Raw genomic sequence first — 26,473 nt, forward strand, 5'->3', positions numbered from 1 at the left:
CTTTGGCCATTTGTGCTCTGCACCAGTCTCTCATGTAACAATCACGATGGACAATTTGCATGGTATCCCTTCAGTTTGGTCTCTATTCCGTCCCACGACTCAAGATGCAGTCCTCACTAATGATCTTTAAAGTGGGAGGAGATGCCATGCATAAGAATACAGCACCAGAAAATAGGAGTGTATCACTAGCTCCTTAAACCTGCCCCATAACTCGATGTGATTCATAGGTGATCTGCCACAGTCCTAACCTTCTCTTCTCAATTCCCTCATCTTTCAAAAACTGTATCCATTTCCTCTTGAAATACCACCAATAATCTAGCCCTCACAATCCTCAGGGGTAGAGAACAATAGGGATTTATCATTCTTTATGAGAAGCTCCTACCAGTCGGAAACGATTACCTCTTAATCTTGTAGCCATGTCCCCTTGAATGAGATACGCCCATCTGTAGAAACACTAACATCTACCATCTAAAAGTCTTCTACAAGATCATTTCCTCATTATTCTCAACTCCAAAGAAGCTATTCACACAGAATGCATGTTAAAATGAGCCAGTAAGGAGTTTAAGCATGGATTTAGGAGAGCAAGAAGGGTATACAAAAAAGCACTGGCAAGTAGGATTAAGGAAAATCCCAAGTCATTCCACACAACATGAACAGGAGGGTAAGACTGATCAGACATAAAAGAGGAAATGCACCTAGAGTCAGAGGAGGTAGGGGAAGTCCTTAATGAATACGTCAGTATTCAACAGTGTGAGGGAACTGGATGAATGTGAGGTCAGCATAGAACAAACTAATATGCTGGAACACATTGACGTTAAGAAAGATGTGTTCAATCTTTTGAAAAACATTTGCAGAGAGGTTCCCAGTCATCGTAATCACATGCAACTTTCCTGATCCAATGATATAATTTGTTGTCCATAATTGAGAATGGCAGAACGTAGAACATAATAGCACAGTATGGACCCTTCAGACCATGATGTTGTGCCAACCTTTTAACCTATTGAATGGCAGAGCAGACTTGATGGGCTGAATGGCCTACTTCTGCTCCTATAATCGTATGGTCTTATGGTCTATTCCAAAATCAACGTAACCCTTCCCTCCCACATAGCCTTCATTTTTCTTTTATCTATGTGCCTATCTAAGAGTCTCTCAATTGTCCCCAATGTATCTGCCTCTACCACCATGCCTGGCAGCACGTTCCTTGTGCACACCACTCTAAAGAAAAACCTATCTCTGACATAGCCCCCTTACGTTTCTCCAATCACCTTAAAATTATGGCCCCTCATATTAGTAAAGGGACAACCCAACAAATCAACATAACTTATCAGTCTACAGTAACAGGGATGCTTCCAGTACAGTACCCGACAAAAAAATCTTGCATAACAATTAAACTTGAACCTTAAATGGAACAATGAAGATAAAAATTGTCAAAACAAGTAGGGAAAGAAGGTAAGACTGTTATCTTTACTGTGATCTGAGTATTGGCGGCATCCCATACAACTGCGAGAATGTTGATAAAATGTATTGCTTCAATGTACACAACTCAATTAAAAAGACTAAAATGACATTCAAACACCTGTTACAGAAGAAAGCCAACAGCTTCATGGAGGATGAGGAGTGAACCATTAGTTCTCTCTACCTAATGATGCCATTTTCTAAGTGCTAATCTATAGTAGGGCAGCAAATACTGAGGGGCAGAAAAAGTAAAATGATAGCAGGGACAACAAATCTCAGTAAGCAAAGCGTGCTTCCCATCAAGCCACAGTGACTATCAATGATGCTGGCTAGCAAAGCTCGTTAAACTAGAGGATACAGATTCCCGCTCCCAGCTGAAATCCCACAGGCAAACAATCCTTCCCTTCCCCAAGTCTCACCAACGGTACAAAAGTGGACCAAATTCATAATTATAAAGAGAAAAAGTTGAAAATATACATTAGTTGATATTACTTTTAAAGGAAAAAAAGATGAAACATTATTTCAACAAAACTGCATGCAGACTTTTTAAATTTTATTTGAAAATTGTGTTTTTGTAGTTCCTGTGTGCTTGTTTTCTGAACACCCTACTTTCAGGACTGACAGCTTCTAAACGCCAATTGTTGTCTAAATGTAACTTCATAACATACCTGTGCAGAGAAAGTGGAAATTCTTACAGGTCTTGGGGCAGACATCTGAAAATAATTCAAACACGATGCGGCCCACTGAAACAAGACAAAAAGAAATGTCAACTCACACAAAATGCTGGAGGATCTCATCAGGTCAGCATCTGCAAAATCTTGTATTTATGAATGCCAACTTGTGGGGTTTTGAGGGGAAAAAAAAACCAGGTAGCCCAAACTATCTGTGGTTAGCACGGTGATAAGACAACATGGTAATAAATGAGAACAATCCTTTCAGGTATCTTGTTTTGTCAAATTAACATAATGGTGGCAACATTTCTTCCAGAGGACACCACTTTCACAGCTTTTGCTCAATCAAAACCTGTCACCTCCTTTGCATCTTCTCAATTAATGTTAACAGCAGAGATGTATAATTTAAAACAATACAAACCTATACTTAAAATAGAATTTTGCATGGATAGGTTTTTATTTCTTTGCATTGTATTGCTACAAAACCTCAAACTCCACATGTACAGTACTGTGCAAAAGTCTTACGTAGAGCAGACATTGAGTTTGTAAATCTGGCAGGAACAAAGGATGTTGGGAATGGCAAGGGTGGATCGGCACCGGAGGGATGTGAGACAAGTGGCAGAAAAGGAGTGCCAGGGGCAGGGGATGGATGGTACGGGTGCAGATACATCCCACTCCGAGAGACCAGGCAAGCAAGGTCATTGATTCCAAACAATTGGTTTATTGATCATTACAGAATGTCTCTCTGGTGCTTCCCACTCCCTCCTCTCTCCCTTCCCCTTTTCCCAAGCATGATTCCCCTCTCCCTGCCCCCTTCCCACTCTCAGTCCACAATAGAGACCCATATCAGAATCAGGTTTATCATCACTCACACACATCATGAATTTTTTGGTTTTTTTGAGGCAGCAGTAACAGAGCAATAGATAAAATTATTACAGTACTGTACAAAATCTTAGGTACCCAACCTAACATGCATCTGCCCAAGACTTTTGCACACTACAGTATACTAGTGATAATAAATCTGAAGTGTTTGAGGTATTCAGAACTGGGGTTGTTCCGTTCAGCAGAAAAGGAGTAATGTACAATGGATGGAATAGGTGCACAGAGAAGCAGGAAGCTGCAGCACAAGGTATGAGGTGAAAAACTGGTTGATGCACAAGACACTTTGACCCAGAATCAGGTTTATTATCACTGACATATGTCATGAAATTTGTTGTTTTGCAGCAGCAGTGCAGTGCAACACATAAAATATACTATAAATTACAGCAAGAAATATATATTTTAAAAAATAAATAAGTAGTGCAAAAAGAGAGCAATAGTGAGGTGGTCATGTTCATGGGTTTATTGACCGGTCAGGAGTCTGGTGGCGGACAGGAAGAAACTATTCCTAAAACCATAAGACCATAAGATCTAGGAGCAGAAGTAGGCCATTTGGCCCATCTAGTCTGCTCCCCCATTCAATCATGGGCTGATCCGATTCTTCCAGTCATCCCCACTCCCCTGCTTTCTCCCCATACCCTTTGATGTCCTGGCTAATCAAGAACCTATCTATCCCTGCCTTAAATGCACCCAATGTCTTGGCCTCCACAGCCGCTCGTGACAACAAATCCCACAGATCTACCACCCTCTGACTAAAGTAGTTTCTCCGCATCTCAGTTCTAAAAGAACGTCCTTCAATCCTGAAGTCATGCTCTCTTGTCCTAGACTCCCCTACCACAGGAAATAACTTTGCCATATCTAATCTGTTCAGGCCTTTTAACATTCGGAATGTTTCTATGAGATCCTCCTTCATTCTCCTGAGCTCCAGGGAACACAGCCCAAGACCTGCCAGATGTTCTTCATACAGTAACCCTTTCATTCCTAGAATCATTCTCATGAATCTTCTCTGAACCCTCTCCAATGTCAGTATATCCTTTCTAAAATAGGGAGCCCAAAAATGCACACAATACTCCAAGTGTGGTCTCACGAGTGTCTTATAGACCCTCAACATCACATCCCTGCTCTTACATTCTATACCTCAAGAAATGAATGCCAACGTTGCATTTGCCTTCTTCACAACTGACTCACCCTGGAGGTTAACCTTTAGGGTATCTTGCACAAGGACTCCCAAGTCCCTTTGCATCACTGTATTTTGAATTCTCTCCCCATCTAAATAATAGTCTGCCCATTTACTTCTTCCACCAAAGTACATAACCATACACTTTCCAACATTGTATTTCATTTGCCACTTCTTTGTCCATTCCCCTAAACTATCTAAGTCTCTCTGCAGGCTCTCTGTTTCCTCAACACTACCCGCTCCTCCACCGATCTTTGTATCATCGGCAAATTTAGCCACAAATCCATTTTAAAACATTGAGTTTTAAGTTCCCCGATGGCAGTACTGAAATGAAGGCATGTTCTGGGTAGCTGTGGTCTTTAACCATGGATGTCGCCTTTTGGAGATATCGCATTTTGAACAGGTCCTCGATGTTGGGGAGGGTTGCGTCCATGATGGAGCTGGCTGAGTCGACAGCACTCTGCAGCTTTTTCCAACGCTGTGCATTGGAGCCTCCATAACAAACAGTGATGCAACCAGTTTGAATGCTCTCCACATTACATCCGTACAGTCTAAATATCCTCAAACTGCTAATGAAATACAGTTGCTGGCACTACATACGGCTCTAAAAATACAGTCTTTTGTTCTACAGTTAAATTGGCAAAATTATACGTGAATGGCTAAATCAGAGGAGAATTGAGAGTACATGTCCAGTCAGCCAATTTCCAAGGCAAGATAAATTAATCCTTTACCATTTTGTTCATTAAAATATTTAATTGCATATCCAATCTGATTAGTCAGCACTGCGACACAGAATTTCATTACAGGAGATTAAAGCCTGCAGTAACTACCAACCTGTAAGTCCCACATGTGCCATGGGTGCTTGCTTTGACATTGTTATATAAAAAAACACCTTATTAATAAGGTGCTGCGGTATACGGCTACCGGTAAACATTTCTCTCCATTCATTTCTTGGCAATTGTTTGTCAATTAAATTCTAGTAAAGTTGCAAAGATCACCATAATTTGATCGTTTTGAATTCCGATGACGGCGCATTATCTGCTCACAGCATCTTGGATAAGTCAGGAGAACAAGCAGGGAATAAAATTTGAACTACACGGCAGAATAAAAGGAAGCACCATCAATATCAGTACGATTCACGGGGGTCATAATTCTTCCAGCTTCACATCCATTACTGATCAGCCAACCTCAATGATTTCATCTACTTCACCATTGTTATTCCAGCAACATTATTTTTCAGTAAAATGATACTTAAAATAAAAGGGGGATTTTTTTTAATTGATCAAAGAACAAATGTTGCTTGATAGGAGGGCTGTAGTTATAAGGAAAGATTAGATAGAATGGAAGTCATTTGTAATAGTCACAAAGAGCAGAGACAGATCCCTGCAAAACACCATTGGTCACCAACCTCCAGGCAGAATACTCTCCCTCTGCCTTGAGTTGGCAAGCCAATTCTGAATCCATTCAACTAAGTTTCCCTAGATCCCATGCCTCCCAGCTTTCTCAATGAGCCCACCTTTTCAAATGCCTTATTAAAATTCATACAAACCACATTTACTGCTCTACCTTTAACTTGCTTTATCACTTCAAAGAATTCCATCAGGCTCAGTTGCCCACTCTAACACTGGCTCGCTCAAACAATGGTCACTCTGCTTACACCTCACTTCTTTTCATTGGCCCTTGCCAAGCGCCTAATAACAAATGATTTCAAGCTCTGCAGAAAGTCCTGACATGCCCTGCTAATTTCTAAATCTGGCACCAAACTCCACAAGCAATGGCACCCGCAATAAGTGAAAAAAAAACTAATGGGAGATTTTCCTTTACATTAGCTGCACCCTTTAGCTGCTGTTAATTAAATCAAAAGTCAAATTTTCAAGCCTAATTGACATTAAAAAAAATCAATCCAGAACTAATGATAAGACAAATAAATCAAAGTTCTTTAGATTTGTATAGCCTATGTTCTTCTTTCCTATTCCCATGAACGGCACATAAAATTAAGCAGTGCACAGGGACCACTTGTGCACCAAATTCATTCCTCTAATTGGAACCATACCAAGTTTCTTTACCATGGATTAAAGAATCGAACAGTATTAACATGATGTTGTTATAAGCCCATAAGAGCAGAATTAGACCATTTGGCCCATCAAGTCTGCTTCACAATTCCATCATGGCTGATTTATTATCCCTTTCAACCCCATTTTCCTGCCTTCTCTTTGTAACCTTTGACACCCTGACTAATCAAGAACCTATCAACCTCTGCCTTAAATACATCCAATGACCTCTGTTTTAAATATACTCAATAACTTGGCCTGCAGCAATTAAATTCCACAAATTCATTACCCTTTGGTTAAAGAAATTCCTCATCTCTGTTCTAAATGGACATCCTTCTATTCTGATGCTGTGCCCTCTGGTCCTAGGCTCGCCCACTCTTGATTGCAACTGTTATACCAAAAGGGAAGAGAAAAGCTGAAGCAAGTCAGTAGAAGTTGCAAAAAAAAAGGAATTTAGAACATAGAACATAGAATAGTACAGCACAGTACAGCCCCTTCGGCCCACAATGTTGTGCCGACCGTCAATCCCTGCCTCCCATATAAGCCCCCACCTTAGATTCCTCCATATACTTGTCTAGTAGTCTCTTAAACTTCACTAGTGTATCTGCCTCCTCCACTGACTCAGGCAGTGCATTCCACGCACCAACCACTCTCTGAGTAAAAAACCTTCCTCTAATATCCCCCTTGAACTTCCCACCCCTTACCTTAAAGCCATGTCCTCTTGTATTGAGCAGTGGTGCCCTGGGGAAGAGGCGCTGGCTATCCACTCTATCTATTCCTCTTATTATCTTGTACACCTCTATCATGTCTCCTCTCCTCTCTCCAAAGAGTAAAGCCTTAGCTCCCGTAATCTCTGATCATAATGCATACTTTCTAAACCAGGCAACATCCTGGTAAATCTCCTCTGTATCCTTTCCAATGCTTCCACATCCTTCCTATAGTGAGGTGACCAGAACTGGACACAGTACTTCAAGTGTGGCCTAACCAGAGTTTTATAGAGTTGCATCATTACCTCACAACTCTTAAACTCTATCCCTCGACTTATGAAAGCTAACACCCCATAAGCTTTCTTAACTACCCTATCCACCTGTGAGGCAACTTTCAGGGATCTGTGGACATGTACCCCCAGATCCCTCTGCTCCTCCACACTACTAAGTATCCTGCCATTTACTTTGTACTCTGCCTTGGAGTTTGTCCTTCCAAAGTATACCACCTCACACTTCTCCGGGTTGAACTCCATCTGCCACTTCTCAGCCCCTTCTGCATCCTATCAATGTCTCTGCAATCTTTGACAATCCTTTACACTATCTACAACACCACCAACCTTTGTGTCTTCTGCAAACTTGCCAACCCACCCTTCTAACCCTACATCTAGGTCGTTAATAAAAATCACGAAAAGTAGAGGTCCCAGAACAGATCCTTGTGGGACACCACTAGTCACAATCCTCCAATCTGAATGTACTCCCTCCACCACCACCCTCTGCCTTCTGCAGGCAAGCCAATTCTGAATCCTCCTGGCCAAACTTCCCTGGATCCCATGCCTTCTAACTTTCTGAATAAGCCTACCGTGTGGAACCTTGTCAAATGCCTTACTAAAATCCATATAGATCACATCCACTGCACTACCCTCATCTATATGCCTGGTCACCTTCTCAAAGAACAGGCTTGTTAGACACGATCTGCCCTTCACAAAGCCATGCTGACTGTCCCTGATCAGGCCATGATTCTCTAAATGCCCATAGATCCTCTCTCTAAGAATCTTTTCCAACAGCTTTCCCACCACAGACGTAAGGCTCACTGGTCTATAATTACCCGGACTATCCCTACTACCTTTTTTGAACAAGGGAACAACATTCACCTCCCTCCAATCCTCCGGTACCATTCCCGTGGACAACGTGGACATAAAGATCCTAGCCAGAGGCTCAGCAATCTCTTCTCTCGCCTCGTGGAGCAGCCTGGGGAATATTCCGTCAGGCCCCGGGGACTTATCTGTCCTAATGTATTTTAACAACTCCAACACCTCCTCTCCCTTAATATCAACATGCTTTGGAATGTTTCTATTTAAATACTAAACACCATCTTTAAATTTGGGTGATATTCTGCTTCAGGAACATTGGGTGAGGTATCAGAGGGCAAATGACACAGCAGGAATCAGCATCTCAAACGAATGAAAGTTTTCTCTCACCAATCCTACTTAAGGTCAATGCAGAGTAAGAGAGACAGTTATTCAAACTACCTCACTATACAAGCTGTTGATAGAGAAGAGAACTGCAGGCAGAATTCTGGCTTCTTTCTTGCCCTGGAGAAGGATATGTGCCAAAAGGAAAACGAGAAGACAAAAGTAAATACTCCATCTCCTCGGGTTGTAAACCAACTGAACAATACATCAATGAGTTGGAAAAGTCTGAGCTTCCATTCCCTGTGGCACTGTACTATTCCCTGCAGCTGCATTCAATCACCACATCCCACTTCAGCAAAGCACAATCTTCAGTGCCTTGCTTCCCCATTAGAAGTTAACAATTGGACTGGTGTATAAAAGAACACAGGACTTCAAACTGTTGTCTGCAGGGATATTATTAGCATTGAGTGTTTTCACCTTCTGCACTGTAACTATCTGCACCACCCATAATAATCTGCTGCAGTCTTCTAACTTATCTCCATTTCCTAGGTAACCAGCATCTTCCTTTAAAGAAATGTGGGGCAGGGAGTGGGGTGGTAGAGAGAAGACACTTAAAAGTTTAAAAAACTTTTGAAATTTAACAAAATTCAATATAAAAATATCTGGCTGTGAAGTGCAATACGCAAGTTATTAATGAATTTTAAGATACACTGATGCAGTTCATCTACACCAACCTCTTGAAGATCGAGTTTTATTGATCATTGTAACATGACATTTTGAGCTCTCGTACTTTGAATACCTTCTGCTGTAATAAAGGTTCCTAAAGGTTGTTATAGCTGGGGGCTGGTAATGGGGACAAGCTCCCACTACCTATTAAATGCTCCCAGTGGTGTGCACCTTAAATAGTCTCTGACAACCAAGTCTAGCTCCTGGCCTTCATGCGTGGCTTAGCTACTAAACCTGGCGGAAATGTTTCTACTGACAGGAGAAGGGACAAAGGTGGGTTACTGGCATGTTAAAACCAGTCACTTAAGGCAGATGGAGCTTGTCAGCCGTGGTTGTCAGCTCATCGAGAAGGAATACTCTGATCTCAAACCTCCACTGCCTTGCAGCAAAACCCACTCATGGGGAAGGCTTGAGAAGTAAACCCTCTCCAAAGCCTCAACTTCCTTCCTATAATGGAGTGACCAGAACGGTTTGCAATATGCCAAATGCGGCCTAGAGTTTTATAAAGCTGCAACATAACTTCCTGACTTTTGAACTCAATGCCTATATATGCTTTCTTAACCATCACATCAATCTATGCAGCCACTTTCAGGGAGCTATGAACTTGGACCCCAAATATACCATCTGCCTGCTCTATGGCTCTCAATCTTATAACTGCTCATCAACACTGTTACCTGTCTTTACATTTGACCTACCAAGGTGTAACACTTAACATTTAATCCAACATTGCTTAATGTAATTTTCTGTACACAGGTGTAAGGAGAAGAAAATAATTGTTACTCCAGATCTAATGCAGCATAAAAATAACACAGAAGAGAAAGAACACAACAATAATACTAAAAACCACACAATAAATATAAATACACAAGTTGGTTTATATACATAGATTGATTGTATGCCCATAAAATGACATGAGGCTGTACATAAAGTGACTGACTGGAAATAATGAAGTACTGGTGGAGATGGTGGGTGGAGGTAGTGATCAGTCTTACTGCTTGGGGAAAGTAATTGCTCTTAAATCTGGTAGTCCTGGTGTGGATGCTACATAGCCTCCTCCCCAATAGGAGTGGGACAAACAGTCTGTAAGCAGGGTGGGTGGGATCCTTTACAATTTTTCTGGCCCTTTTCCAGCAGCTTTCTGTTTGTATGTCCTTGATGGCAGGTAGTTTGGTACCAGTGAAGCATTGGGCAGTTTGACTACCCATTGTAAAGCCTTCCTGTCCACCACAGTACAGTTCCCATACTAAGCAGTTGTACCCATACTAGGATGCTCTCTACTGTGCACCTGTAGAATGACACAGGTATAGATGTGTAAAGCCCAGCTCTCTTCAGCCTCCTCAAAAAGCAGAGGCATTGGTGAGCTTTCTTCACTGTGTAGGATGTGTTCTGGGACCATGAGAGGTTGTGTGTGATGTGCACTCCAAGGAGTTTCAGACTGGCTGCAATTTATACTGCTGTGCTGCCAGTGTAAAGGGGGATATGAATGGTGAAAGTTCTCCTGAAATCAATAACTATCTCCTTTATCTTGTTGACATTAAGAAGGAGGTTATTTGCCTGACATTAGGCCTTGAGCTCTTCCAATTTCTCTGCTGTCAATGATGAGCCCTACCAACGTCGTGTTATTGGCAAACTGATGATGTGATTGCTTCGGTGTCTGGCCATGCAGTCATGTGGAGGAGAGTGACCAGCGTGTTCAGCAACGGGCTCAGCACACAGCCCTAGGGGCACTCATGTTGAGCAGGATGCTGAGGGAGGAGTGGTTGTGCATCCTGACTGTCTGAGGTCTGCTCCTTTGGAAGTCCACACCCAGTTGCACACTGGTGTACTTAGACCAAGGAACAGGAATAGGAGCTTGCTCACCAAGGGCTCTGGGGCAATAGTGCTGAACGCCGAACTGAAATCCAGAAACAGCATCCTGACATAACCGCCCTTGTTTTCTAGGTATGTCCAGGCCTGGTGCATGACAGATGTTATGTCATCAGTCATAGAGCAGTTCTGTAGGTAAGTATCGAGCTGGTGGTAGACCTGAGGAGAGCTAAGGTATCGGTGACCCCTGTTTCCAACCAGGGGGTCAGTGTGGACATGGTGGAGGATTACAAACACCTGGGGATACGAATTGACAATAAACTGACCAGTCTAAGAACAGTGAGGCTGTCTACAGGAAGGGTCAGAGCTGTCTCTATTTCCTGAGGAGACTGAGGTCATTTAACATCTGCCAGACGATGCTGAGGATGTTCTACGAGTCTGTGGTGGCCAGTGCTATCATGTTTGCTGTTGTGTGCTGGGGCAGCAGGCTGAGGGTAGCAGACACCAACAGAATCAACAAACTCATTTGTAAGGCCAGTGATGTTGTGGGGATGGAACTGGACTCTCTCACAGTGGTGTCTGAAAAGAGGATGCTGTCTAAGTTGCATGCCATCTTGGTCAATGTCTCCAATCCACTACATAATGTACTGGGTGGGCACAGGAGTACATTCAGCCAGAGACTCATTCCACCGAGATGCAACACAGAGCATCACAGGAAGTCATTCCTGCCTGTGGCCATCAAACTTTACAACTCCTCCCTTGGAGGGTCAGACACCCTGAGCCGATAGGCTGGTCCTGGACTTATTTCATAATTTACTGGCATAATTTACATATTACTATTTAACTATTTATTATTATTTTCTATTACTGTTCTATTACCATTTATTTCTATGAGTATTACTATTTACTCTTTACTAATAGTAATATTGCTATTTACTCTTTACTAATAGTAATATTACTATTACTATTTATTATTTATGGTGCAACTGTAACGAAAACCAATTTCCCCCGGGGTCAATAAAGTATGACTATGACTATTTTGGAGAGTGTCCGATGTGGCAGGAAAAGCGTTTTTGATACGTGCCACATTCAGCCGTTCAAAGCACTTCATGATGATTGGCGTCAGTGCCATTGGGCCATAGTCATTTAGTTCTGAAGGTGTACAGTTCTTTTGTACAGAAATGATGGTGGCTGATTTGAAGTGTGAGGGGATAGCAGCCTAGATAAGTGAAGTGCTAAAGATGTCCATGAAGACGTCAGTGAGCTGCTGTGTAGGCTCTCTGAGTGTTCAGCCTGGAATATTTTCTAGCACAGCTGTCTTTAAGGGGGTTGGCTCTCTGAAGAGGCCTCATGTCTGTGCTGCTGTTACAGACAGTGGCTGCTCACCTGGGGTGGGAGGGGGGGAGGTAGCTTTCATGGCTGGCATTGTGTTGCATGCCTCGAAGTATGCATAAAAGTTGTTTAGAGCATCAGGGAGAAAGGTGTATATGGTACAGTTAACATTACTTTTCCTTGTGTAGTCAGTAATGCCCTTGATGCCCAGCCACATATGCCAGGGATTGTTATCAGACAGGTGTTCCTGAATTTTTTGTGAGTAGGTAGTCTTTGCACTCAATGTCTAAGACGAGGTTTTTGGGCATGTTAAACTCCATCTGCCATTTCACCACTCATATCTGCAACTGACCTACATCAAAGTTATTTTTATACATCACAAATAGCAGAGGTCCTAGTATGGATTGCTGCAGAACACCACTAATCATAAATAAGTCCCTTCGACCACTACTCTGTTTTCCATGGGCAAGCTAATTCGGAATTGAATCAGCCAATTCACCATTGATCCTGTGCATCTCCTGGATGAGCATCCCATGAGGGACCTTGTCAAACTAAAATCCACGTAGACAACATCCACAGTTCTACCTTCATCAATCACACTCCTCACTTTGTCAAAAAAACTCAAATCAATTTCCAAGACATATTTTTGCCCTGCACAAAGCAATGCTGACTCTTTAAAAATGCTCATAAATCCTGTCCCTAAGAATTCTCTTCAGTGTCTTCCCTACCACCGAGATGAGACCCACTGTCTATAGTTTCCAGGATTATCCCTCATTCCCTCTCTTTCCTATGTATTTACCCCCAAATAACCACTTCCAATTTACTTTCTCCAGCTCCTGCCTAATAATGATGCAATTACCTTTTATCCACCCCCCCCCACCCGATTATCTAGCCAGTTTCATTCCCTAATACAAGGTCTACTGCACACCATCTCTAACTGGACCCTACATATTGTTTTAAATTCTGCCCCTTCTCAGTTCTGGTACAACAAGAGTCACAGTCAATATTGGGGAGGTTAAAATAAGTTTAAATAAATAAAATTAGGGAGTTTAAATTATCAGTACAATAAGTTCTGACAACCTTCCACGATCTGTCAGCTTATCTGCTCCTCTAGTGACTGCACCATTCACATTCTGGAATTCCACCCATATGTCCATGGTGGATGATCCCTCCAAGATGCTCTCTCCTAGTGCTGCTGCAACATTCTCCGTCACCAGTAATACAACTCTGCTGCATCTTTGACATCCCCCACTTTCGTAGCGAAAATATGCATGTCCCGGAATACTTGTCAGTTCTGCCCTGCTCTCAGCCAAGTTTCTCTAATAGCTGCAGTACCATAGCTCCATATACTGATCTAGGTTCTAAATTTATCTGCTTTGCCCATTACACTTTTTTTGCATTCATACAAATACATCTTAGATTTGCTGTATTATACAGGCCCTGTCTGTTTGATTTAGTTCACTTACCCTCTCCAGAAAGAAACCCCATTCCAAAGTAGCCCAAGATGCAAAGTTCAAAGTAAATTTATTATCAAAGTACACGTTTGTACATATATGTCACCATATATGTCCCTGAGGTTCATTTTCTTGAGGGCGATTCACAGTAAATACAAAGAAACACAATGAATCAATGAAAAGCCACATACAAGACAGCCGAACAGCCTAAGTGTAAAAGACAACAAACTATGCATATACAAAAAGAATACGAATAAATAAACAATAACTATCATGAACATGGGATGACGAGTCCTTGAAAGTGAGCCCATAGATTGTGGGAACAGTTCAGTGTTGAAGTGAGTGGGTGAGTGAAGTTATCCCTCTGGTTCAAGAGCCTGATGGTTGAGGAATTAATAACTTCTTGAACCTGATGGTATGGGTCCTAAAGTTCATGTACCTTCTTCCTGATTACAGCAGCAAGTACAGAGCATGACCAGAAGACACTGGAGTAGAATTAGGCCACTTGGCCCAACGAGTCTGCTCCGCCATTCAACCATGCTGATCCTTTCCCTCCACCCTCTCCTCAGCCTCACTCCCCGGCCTTCTACCCCATAACCTTTGATGCTGTGTCCAATCAACAACCTAGCTCTCTAAATTCTCTTTTCAGAACCTCTTTGCTTTTTCTTCCCAAGTCATTGGTATCAATATTTACCAAGACATCTGGCTACTCTCCCTCTCTCACCAAAATACTGTGGATGCGATCCAAGATGTCCCTGACCCTGGCACCTGAGAGGTAATGCACCATTTGGGTGTCCCATTCACGTCTACGGAATCTCCTGTCTGTTCCTCTGACTACTGACTCTCCTATCACCACTGCTCCCCTCTTCTCCCCCTTCCCTTTTGCACCACAGATCTATGCTCAGTGCCAGTAACCCGGTCTCCATGGCACACCCCTGGGAGGTCATCCCCCACAACAGTATCCAACAGTAACATGACTCTGGATGGTAGGGGTCCCAATGACTGAATTTATGCAGTGGAGGGTTGAAGGAATTGGATGTACCCGGGAAACCCTCTATGACAGTACTCTTTGTTGTTTACTATATTGCCAAGTTTTGAATCTTTGGCAAACTTGAAGACCCGACAGCAGGTCTTTAATGTGTAACGGGGACAATGGCTCCAGTACAAATCCTTGGAGAACCCTACAGTGTGTCAAAACAATTTGGAAAACAACTTTCCACCAGGTTTTTTCTTCTACTTCTTAGCCAATTTCACAGCTATGCTACCATTGCTTCTAAATCTTATCGGCGTTAATCTTTTTGGCAAGTTCAGTATGTGATATTTCATCATATATTTTATACACATCATCTGCATTGCCCACATCAATCTTACTGTTTCAAAGAACTTGATCAAATTCAAACACAATTTGCTGTTTATTAAATCTGAATTGGCTTTGAATAAACCATGCGAGTATTCCTCTATTTACAAACACCCTATTTAAAGTTTTTGCTTTATTTGAGGGCATGAGCTCTTGACTTAGGAATTTATTTCCTGATGAAACACAGTGCACCACTCTCCACCAAAATGAAATGCAACCCTCACAAAACACTGGATGATCTCAGCAGGTCAGACAACATCTACGGAGAGAAATAAAGAGTTTATGTTTTGGGCCAGGACCCTCCATCAGGACACCTCTCCACAGATGCTGCCTGACCTGCTGAGTTCCTCCACCAGTAGTATAGTGGTTAGCGCAATGCTATTACAGCTTAGCCGGCGTCTATAACGAGTCTCTATGCTCTCCCCGTGGTCATGTGGGTTTCTTCCCATAGTCTAAAGATATACCGGTTAGTAGGTTAATTGTCCTGTCATTGGGCTAGGGTTAAATAGACAGGTTGCAGGCCAGCATGGCTCAGTGAGCCGGCAGGGCCTGTTTTGCACCATCTCAAAATATATATTTTTTAAATTTAAAAATAAATAAAAAATCTCGAGTTTATTTCCGTGGAATGTGAGGAAACTAGAGTGGCCATAATAAGACCATAAGACATAGGAGCAGAAATAGGCTATTTGGCCCATAGAGTCTATCCTGCCATTCAATCATGGCTGATCCTTTCTTTCTCCTCCTTACCCCACTCCCTGGCTTTCTCCCTGCAACCTTTGATGCTGTGGTCAATCAGGAACCTATCAATCTCCGCCTTGAACAACCAACGACTTGGTATCCACAGCTGCCTGTGGGAACAAATTCCACAAACTCACCACCCTCTGGCTACAGAAATTTCCCTGCATCTCTGTTTTAAGTGGATGCCCGTATCCTGAGGCTGTGTCCTTGTTTTAGGCTCCCCCACCATGGGAAACATCCTTTCCATATTTACTCTGTCTAGGCCTTTCAACATATGACAGGTTTCAATTAGATCCCCCCACCCCCATCGTTCTAATTTCCAGCAAGTACAAGCCCGGAGCCATCAAACATTCCTCGTATGATAACCCTTTCATTCCCGGAATCATCCTTGTGAACCTCCTCTGAACCCTCTCCAACGCCAGGGCATCTTTTCTGAGATGAAGAGCCCAAAACTATTCACAATACTCAAGGCGAGGCCTCACCAGCGCTTTGTAAAGCCTTAGCATCATATCCCTGCTCTTATATTCAAGACCTCTTGAAAGGAATGCAAACATCGCATTCGCCTTCCTCACCACTGACTCTAACTGCAAGTTAACCTTTAGGATGTTCTGCACAAGGACTCCCTTTGCATTTCAGATTTTTGGATTTTCTCCCCATTTAGAAAATAGTCTGCACATTTATTTCTTCTATCAAAGTGCAAGAATATGTATTTTTCAACATTATATTTCATTTGCCACTTTCTTGCCCATTTTCTGAATCTGTCTAAGTCCTTCTGCAGCCTTCCTGTTTCCTCAACACTACCTGCCCCTCCACCAACATTCATATCATCTGCAAATCTGGCAACAAAGCCATCTATTCCATCATTTAAGTCATTGATATACAGCGTAAAAAGAAATGGTCGAAACAACAACCCCTGCAGAACACCACTAGTCACTGGCAGCCAACCAGAAAAGGATCCTTTTATTCCCAATCATTGCCTCCTACCAATCAGCCAATACTCCAACTATGCCAGTAACTTACCTGTAATACCATGGTTCTTAACTTAGTAAGCAGCCTCATGTCTGGCACCTTGTCAAAGGCCTTCTGAAAATCCAAATATACATCATCCACTGCATCCCCTTTATCCACCCTACTTGTAATCTACTCAAGTTCCAACAGGTTCGTCAGGCAAGATTTTCCTTTAAGGAAACCATGCTGACTTTGTCCTATCTTGTCGTATGTCACCAAGTACTCCATAACCTCATCTTAACAACTGACTCCAACATCTTCCCAACCAGATATCAAGCTAAATACCTATAATTTCCTTTCTGCTGCTTCCCTCCTTTCTTAAAGAATGGAGTGACTTTTGCAATTTTCCTGTCCTCTAGAACCATGGCAGAGTCCAATGATTCTTAAAAGATCATCATTATTAATCCCTTCACAATATCTACCGCTACCTCTTTCAGAACACTGGGGTGCAGTTCATCTGGTCCAGGTGTCTTATATCCTCTGAAGTCTTTCAGCTTTTTGAGTACCTTCTCCCTTATAATAGTAACTACACTCACTTTTCTTCCCTCACACCCTTCAACATCTGGCACACTGTTAAGTTTCTTCAACAGTGAAGACTGATACAAAACGCTCATTTTGTTCATTGGCCATTTCATTGTCCCCCGTTATTATTTCTCGGACCTTATTTTCTAGTGGTCCTATATGCACTCTCGTCTCTCTTATATTTCACATACTTGAAAAAGCTTTTACTATCCACTTTGATATTGTTTGCTAGCTTGCTTTCATATTACATCTTTTCCCTCCTAATGATTCTTTTAGCTGCTTTCTGCAGGGTTTTAAAGGCTTCCCAATCCTGTCTTCCCACTAATTTTTGCTTTGTTATATGCTCCCTTTTGCTTTTACATTAACTTTGACTTCCCTTGTCAGCCATGGTTGTACTATTTTGCCATTTGAGTATTTCTTTGTTTTTTTTGGAATACATCTATCCTGCACTTTCCACATTTTCCCCAGAAAATCACACCATTGCTGCTCTGCTGTCATCCCTGCCAGTATCTCCTTCCAATTTACTTTGGCCAACTCCTCCTTCATACCACTGTGATTTCCTTTACTCCACTGAAATACTACTACGTCAGTCTTTACTTTCTCCCTATTAAATTTCAAGATGAACTCAATCATATTGTGATCACCGACGCCTAAGGGATCCTTTACATTAAGCTCCCTAACCGCCTGCAGTTCATTACAGAACACCCAACCCTGTATAGCTGATCCCTTAGTAAGTTCAACGACAAATTGCTCCAAAAAAACCATCTTGTAGGCACCCAAAAAATTCACTCTAGAGATCCACTGCCAACCTGATTTTCCAAATCTACCTGCATGTTAAAGTCTCCCATGACTATCATAACATTGCCCTTTTGACATGCCTTTTCTATTTCCCACTGTAGTCCACATCCCAGCGACTGTTTGGAAGCCTGTATATAACTGCCATCAGGGTCTTTTTACCCTTCCAGTTTCTTAACTCAACCCACAAGAATTCAACATCTTCTGATCCTACGTCACACCTTTCTAATGATTTGATGCCATTCCTTACCAGCAGAGACACACGGCCCCCTCTGACTACCTTCCTATCCCTCCAATACAATGTGCAACCTTAGACATTCAGCTGTTAACTACAACCATCCTTCAGCCATGATTCAGTGATGGCCACAACATCATACCCGACAATCTGTAAAAGTGCAATAAGATCATCCATCTTATTTCTTTTACTCTGTGCATTGAGGGATAACACTTTGAATCCTGTATTTTCTGCCCTTTTTGATTCTGTATCCCCAATATGCACTGATACTCACCCAGCTGGCTGCAATTTTGTCCTATTAGAGTGCCCAGAGGAAATCCACTTAATTACAGGGTGGCATGGGGGGGGGGGGGGAAGACTCCAAAACGCAACACTGATAGCACTAGAGGTCAGAAATGAGAGGCAGATCAATTTGCAGATGTTAATCCCAACAAGTACAAGGTGATGTACTCAAAAATCGTCAAATGGTAAGGTATTAAGGAAAGGGACACAGGGGTTCAAGTGCAACACAAATTGGAAGACATTAAAACAGGTACACAGATGATTAGGCATGCTTGCCTTTGTAGATAGAGTCATACTGTGTGCAAGTGTGGACTATGTTTGTTAACATCTCCACTTCCAAACTTACAATGGAAAGAAGCTCATTGACAAATCTTGATGAAGACGATTAGACTTAGGATAATGATCTGCAGAAACACACACAAAATGCTGGAGGAACTCAGCAGGCCAAGCAGCATTTATGGAAAAAGGGTACAGTCAACGTTTTGGGCCGAAATCCTTCAGCAGGACAGGAGAAAATTTAAAAGGTTGGGGGGTGGGGTGGAGAAGGGGAGATAGGTGAAACCTGGAGTGCGGGGATGAGGATGAAGTAACAAGCTGGGAAGTTGATTGATGAAAGAGCCTTCAATCTGATGGCATGAACATCAATTTCTCAAATTTTCAGTAATGCTCCCCAACCCAACCCCTCCCCTCCTTCTCCACTCCCCATCCCCTTTTCCCTCTCTCACCTCATCTCCTTGCCTGCCCATTACCTCCCCCTCTGGTGCTCCTTCCCCCTTTTTTCTTTCTTCCATGGCCTTTGTCTTTTTCACCAATCAACTTCCGAGCTCTTTACTTCATCCCGCACGCCCCCCCCTTACAGATTTCACCTTATCACCAGGTGGCTCTCTCTCCTCCCCCCCACCTTTTAAATCTACTCCAGCTTTTTTTCTGCAGTCCTGCCGAAGGGTTTTGGCCCAAATGTCAACTGTACTTTTTTCCATAGACGCCGCCTGGCCTGCTGAGTTCCTCCAGCACTTTGTGTGTGTTGCTCAGATTTCCAGCATCTGCAGACTTTCTCTTGTTTGTAATGATCTGCAGATCTTGTGCAGTGATGTTTTAGGACTGAGATAATTCTAGATAATTCACTTCCAACAACACAACCTATGCGCGAGGTATGACTACATACTCCAGAGGATTTTTTAAGAAACCCTTTTTGATGTCCATTGACTTTAGTTTTACCAGCACACCTTTATGTCACACTCAGTTAAACTCTGACCTCAGTGGCTGGGAAGATGTTGGAGTCAATTATTAAGGATTAGGTCTCAGGGTACTTGGAGGCACATGATAAAATAGGCCATAGTCAAAGGAAAATCCTGCCTGACAAATCTGTTGGAAATCTTTGAAGAAATAACAAGCAGGATAGACATAGGGGAATCGGATTTTTATAAGGCCTTTGACAAAGTGCCACACACAAGGCTGCTTAACAAGCTATGAGCTCATGGTACTACAGGAAAGTTTCTAGTATGGATAGAACAGTGGCTGACTGGCAGGAGGCGAAAGAGTGGGAACAAAGAGAGCCTTTTCCGGTTGCCTGCCGGTGACTAGCGGTGTTCCACAGGGGTCTGTGTTGGGACTGATTCTTTTTATGTTATATGTCCTGACGAAGGGTTCCGGCCCGAAACGTCAATCGATCTTTTTCACGGATGCTGCCTGACCTGCTGAGTTCCTCCAGCGTGTTGTGAGTGTTGCTTTGACTCCAGCATCCGCAGATTATTTTGTGTTTACAACCAGAGGACACAGCCTCAGAATAGAGGGGTGTCCTTTTAGAACAGAGATGAGAAGGAATTTCTTTAGCGAGATAGCGGTGAATCTATGGAATTCTTCGCCACAGGCAGCTGTGGAGGCCAAGTCTTTATGTATGTTTAAGACAGAGGTTGATAGATTCTTGACTGCTCAAGTCATTAAGGGATACGGGGGGGGGGGGGGGGAGGCAGGAGACTGGGACTGAGAGGAAAGCTGGATCAGCCATGACGAAATGACAAAGCAGACTCGATGGACCAAATGGCTTAACTCTGTTCCTAAATTTTATGGTTTATGTTGAGGGCACTCACTCTCACCTCATCTCCCAAAGTCAGCTCATGTTTGGACCGTGGCCAGGATGAGACCTGAAGCCAAGTCATCCTGTCAAACCCACAGACTGGGCACTGACGAGCAGATTATTAGTGACCATTGACAAAACTGTGCATCACAATTCTGAGGACTGCAGGAGACCAACAGGTGGAAATGAGCAGAATATAGAAAAAGAAATGCTGGTAAAACCAAGTCAAGCAACATCAGTAGAAAGAAAAATTATGAACATTTCAGGTCTGTGATAATTTATTAAACCATGATTAACTGGATTGGACTTGAGCTGAATTTGGAAGTAGGAGACCCCTGGCAATTTTCTACAAATCTATGTTGTAATTGTACTAATGCAGATGGGCTACAGGTGCAGCCGATCTTAAGTTCTACAGATGAGATGACATCTGGTCCCACACCTTTTGCTATATCTAGTGCTTCCAAACATTGCCTGATTTTTGTGAATAAAACTGTCTGAAAATTAGAGACCTTCTTAGTAAGCTGAAATTTCTAATCTCCTCAGCAGTTCTGGTTTAATATAGCTGCAAATCTTCATTTCTACCTTCCGTGCTCATATGCTGGGCTTTGTTGCATTGAAGATAGGGATGGTCCTAGAGTCTCCTCGTCCCCATAGCTGTTCAATTGTCCACCATTCACAAGTAGAAGTGGTAAGGCTGAAGAACTTTGATGTGATCAGTTAGTTGTGAGATTTCTACCTTCTGCCAACTCGATACTATTCAGTAGACTATTAGTTCACATTTAAATATGCTTGGTGCTGTGCACAACATATCCTTCTGTACTCAAGTTGAAGTTCATTAATCTCACAGCCGGAAAGAAGCTGTTACCAGTCTGGCAGCCATAGTCCTAATGCTCCTGTACCTCCTTCCTGATGGTAGTGGGTTAAAGAGATTGTGGGATGGTGGTCGGGATCCTCAACAATGCTTCAGGCCCTTCGTCTATAACTCTACCAGTAAATGCAGCAAATAGGGGAGAGATTCAGTGATCCTCTTGGCGTTTTTTTTTACGCTATTCTCTGCAGGGTCTTGTAGCTTCTGTACCACACAATGATGCAGGCAGTCAGAGCACTTTCGATGGTGCTCCTTTACAAAATTGTTAGAATAGGGGCAGGGAGCCTTGTACGTCTCTACCTCCTCAGAAAGTGCAAACGCTAACTAATGAGGTGGTGTTTTGGGTCCAGGTCAGATTGTCCGTTAGTTATGTGTGCACCTAGAAACTGTGCTCTTTGCTCTCTCCACAGCAGAGAGATTGATGCGCAATGGAGAATGGTCAACCTGTGCCATCCTGAAGTCCACAATAATCTCTTCTGTCTTGTCCATGTTGAGAAGCAAGTTATTCTCAAACTATTCCTCATGGTTGCACCTCCTTCTACTACCCATTGTGCTTTCCCTTATTCCTTCTTCACCTTTCCAGCCTATCCCCTCCCTGCTTCCCCTCCCCCACCCCTTTGTCTTTCCCCTCACTGGTTTTTCACCTGGAACCTACCAGCCTTCTCCTTCCCACCCTCCCCCCACCTTCTTTATAGGACCTCTGCCCCTTCCATCTTCAGTCCTGACGAAGAGTTCCGGCCCGAAACGTTAACTGATCCTTTCCACGGATGCTGCCCGACCTGCTGAGTTCCTCCAGCGTGTTGTGAGTGTTGCTGTTGTTTGGGTGCCTGTGTACCTCACTGACCAGTTTTGAGATGCTAAATCTATATTAAATCTGTCCCATTCAGCAAACCTGTTGCACCACACAACATAACAGGACATGCTGAAGATGAGTGACAACTTACTGCCAGTTCTCAAAGCAAGAAATATAAACAAATACTTCAGTAATAACACTTCCTGTAAAACATTATGGTATACAATCACCGCAAACAACGAAGAGGCGAGCAATCAAGGTTGAACAGTGTATTGTATAGATACTTTGAACTTTTGAACTGTCTAAGGTAAGTTAGCATCCATTCTTCAGAGTCCCTATATCTTAAAGGATAATTTCAATCCACAGCCGTTTAATAAAGGATTTATTTTATTGATTTCTACAAACCACAATCAGATCCTGCTTTTCTAGTCATCCTCAGAGAATGAGGATTTAGATAAGTTGCATTAAAAAATTTATGTAAAATTCCTTTTAGACTTTTACAGCCTAGAAACATCTCCAAAGCACTTTGCAATCATTATACTTGATAAAAAGTAATAGGTGTAGCTAAGTAGGAAAACATGTCAGCAAATGCTGGCTGAAAGATACTTGTCAAGAGAATAGCTATGCTTTTTCCAAACACCGTCTTGGGTTGGTTTATAAAGAAACAGACCAATTTTTTATAACTATTAGCTGACATTGGGCATTAGTTAATATAGTGAGTATGTCCAAATGACGACATTCTGCATTCTGTTACTGTTTTTCCCCCGGTTATAACCGGGTATACCTTGATGTATCGATGTGATAAAATGATCTGTATGGATGGTATGTGAAATTGTTTTTCACCTTACCTCTGTATATGGGACAATAATAAACCCATTTGCCAAATTTTAGACCCCATAGCCATTGAAATAATTACACTAGCAACTACACCCAAGTTCCCCCAACACCCTACAAAATTTAAAGAAAAAGATTAGCTTTTTTTGCTGCATGTACATTGAAACATACAATGAAATGCATCTTCTGCACTAATGACCAAAATAGTCTGATGAGGCAGCCCCCAAGAATCACCAGGCCTCCGGCACCAACATAGCATGCCCACAATGAACTAAACCTAACCCATATATCTTTGGGATGTGGGAGGAGACCCACACGGTCACAGGGAAAATGCACAAACTACTCAGAGAGAGCAGCAGGAATTGAACGCAGGTTTCGATGCTGTAAAGCGTTACGCTAATCCCTACACCACTGTGACATCGAGTCATTGGACATAACCAAGAATTCATTACAAAATCTATACAGAGTAATTTATAAGTATGCTAGGTTGTAAGCTGCCCAATCACATTATTATTCTGTTCATTTCACTCTGCTTATGCAAGATGCTATGGCAAATGGCCTAAGCCAGACCAGACTTTGAACTCACGTCATCTTAAAAACAATGAATGGAGATAGTGGTGACACAGCCTGTGAGCTTCTCCACATCACAGTCAACTTCACTTTTGGCTTCAGTTCAATCTTCCCCCATAAATCTCATCAAATCTCTCAAAACTAACTTGTACTTTGGTTTCACTTCATTACAAGAAGTATCAGGAACACAAAAATTATAACCATCAATAGAAGAACTAAAGCCTTCAAAATAATTTCACTATAGTATAAAAGCAACACATAACAATCTGAAATGAATGAAGGAAATCCTCATCAGGTCGATCAGCCCAACTGGTCCACGCCAATCAACATTCCAAGAAAAGTGGAAGAACAGGTAGTGGCAGAGAGTCTGCAGAAGGATACGAACAGGCTGGGAGAGTGGACCAAGAAATGGCAGGTAGAATACAACATACAGAAGTTTCATGTTTTGCACTTTTGGTAGGATGAATAAAGGTGTAGACTTTTTTTAATACATGGGGAGAACATTCACAAGTTCAAAGGTGCAGTTGGGCTTGGGATTCTTAGTTCAGCATTCTCTAAAGGTTAACTTATGGGCCAAGTAAAGGTGGAAAATGCAATTTTAGCATTTGGGTCAAGAGGACTAGAATGTAAAAACAAGGATATACTGCTGAAGCTTTATAAAGGTAATGGTCAGACCGCACTTGGAATATTGCGAGCAATTATATTCTGTACCTAAAGAAAGATGTGCTAACCCGACAGAGGGTTCAGGGAAGAAGCTTTACTAGAATGATCACAGGAATGAAAGAACTTACGAGCAGCGTTTGATGTCCTTACACAGATTACTTCTGTGAATCTGTGGAGTTCACTGCCGCAGGGTGCTCTGTAGCCAAGTCACTGGCATACTTAAGGCAGAGATTGACAGGTTCTTGACTGGTAAGATGGTTAAGGGTTTATAGAAGGAAGCCAAGGGAGTGGGGTTTAAAAATAGACCAGCCATGATTGAATCACAGAGCACATTCAATGGGCTGAATAACTTAATTCTGCTCTTATGTCATATGTGCATGTGTAACCGGTTCTAATGTATAAACCTTGTACAATCCCAATTGCTGTATTGACTTTCATTTAAGGTAAATTGCTCCTCCTCACTAAAACTCACAATTTTACAACATTACAGTTTACAGAGACTGAAAAAACCCACACAGTCCATTGAATCTCACCCAACACTGACAGCTTTTCAGTCTCAACCCCTCTTCTCCAAGCCTCCAATCAATCTATGTTGATTTGTTTTTGATTCACAGCCCATGCCAACAGATAAAAGATATGTGTTAAACTATTACAAATTTCCAAGTGTTTCCTTATGAGGAAATAAGAGTAAACACTTCCCATTTCTTTTCCAAACTGCAAGTGTTGGTTAGAAAAACGGTGGGAAGTAATTATTGAATCTGGCAGCATGAGGGAGCCAAACACGCACACGATTTCAGATCTCCAGGATTTAATGCCTAGAATGCCACTAATGATGTTGATCAACTATTTCAGTCTCAAATTAATTCCTTCAATTTTACCCTGACTCAGTCGTCAAAGTATCTTTTCAAAGGGATCAGACAGGTGATTAAAGTTGACTTAATTCTTTGGAACTCTGAATTATGTAATTCCATACATGACATGGAAATGCTGAAAAAGCCAAATGAGCAAAAAAAGGCACGATAAATTCAGAGTTACAACCAAAAGTACAAAAACCTCTTATTTCACATAATATATATTCAAAGTTCAAAATAAATTTATTATCAAAGTACATATATGTCACCAGATACAACCCTGGGATTCATTTTCTTGTGGGCATTCACAGTAAATAAAAGAAACACAATACTATCAGTGAAAGACCACACCCAACAACACAATGTGGAAGAAAACAAACTCTGCAAATACAAAAAGAGGTAAAAAGGAAGTAATAAAGAATAATAACAAGTAGAGAACTTGAGATAAAGAGTCCTTGAAAGCAAATCCATTTCACTGGGAACACTTCAGTGATGAAGTTATCCCCTCTGGTTCAACAGCCTGATGATTGAGGAGTAATAACTGTTCCTGTATCTGGTGGTATGGGCCCTGAAGCTTCCTGATGGTGGCAGCGAGAAGAGAACACGGCCTGGATGGTGTGGGTCCTTGATGATGCAGCTTTCCTGTAACCACACTCCATGTAGCTGTGCTCAATAGTGGGGATGGTCTTGCCCATGAAGAACTTGTCCATATCCACAATTTCTTGTAGACTTTCAGTGTTTCCATACCAGGCCTTGATATAACCAGTCAATTCACACATCTACAGAAGTTTGCCAAAATTTTAGATGACACGCTGAACCTTTGCAAACTTCTAAGAAGATAGAGGCACTATCGTGTTTTTTTCATTATAGCATCTACTTGCTGGACCTAGGACAGATACTCTGAAATGATAACATTGAGGAATTGAATGACAGGTTGTTGTTCAGGCACCACTCAGCAAGACTGAGATCTGCAAGTAAGGAAATCAAAGATCCAGTTGCACAAGGAGGTATTGAAGCCTAGGACTTGAAGCATATTGATTGATTTTGAGGGGATGATAGTACTGAAGTACTTCTTCACAGTGGATGCAGGTGCTGCTTTACAGTAGTCATTGAGGCAGGTTACCAGGTTCTGAACTGAAGCCTGCATGACGCTGGTGGGAACTTCAGACTGCTGAAGCAAGAGATCTAAGATATTGGGGAACATTCCAGC

The 26,473-nt window shown here is 42.1% G+C and overlaps 1 protein-coding gene across 6 annotated transcripts in view; it reads right to left on the minus strand.

The window, feature by feature from the left end:
- The window catches only part of nktr (natural killer cell triggering receptor), a 224,725-nt gene that overhangs the window by 89,650 nt on the left and 108,602 nt on the right, over positions 1 to 26,473 (minus strand). For all 6 annotated transcript variants that reach the window (XM_063044549.1, XM_063044548.1, XM_063044546.1 and 3 more), the window contains one exon: positions 2,124 to 2,198. In XM_063044549.1, coding sequence (XP_062900619.1) covers positions 2,124 to 2,198 — 75 coding nt within the window. The remainder of the gene's footprint in view (positions 1 to 2,123; positions 2,199 to 26,473) is intronic.

The sequence above is a fragment of the Mobula hypostoma genome, chromosome 3 (assembly GCF_963921235.1).
Source record: "Mobula hypostoma chromosome 3, sMobHyp1.1, whole genome shotgun sequence".
Taxonomy (NCBI): Eukaryota; Metazoa; Chordata; class Chondrichthyes; order Myliobatiformes; family Myliobatidae; genus Mobula; species Mobula hypostoma.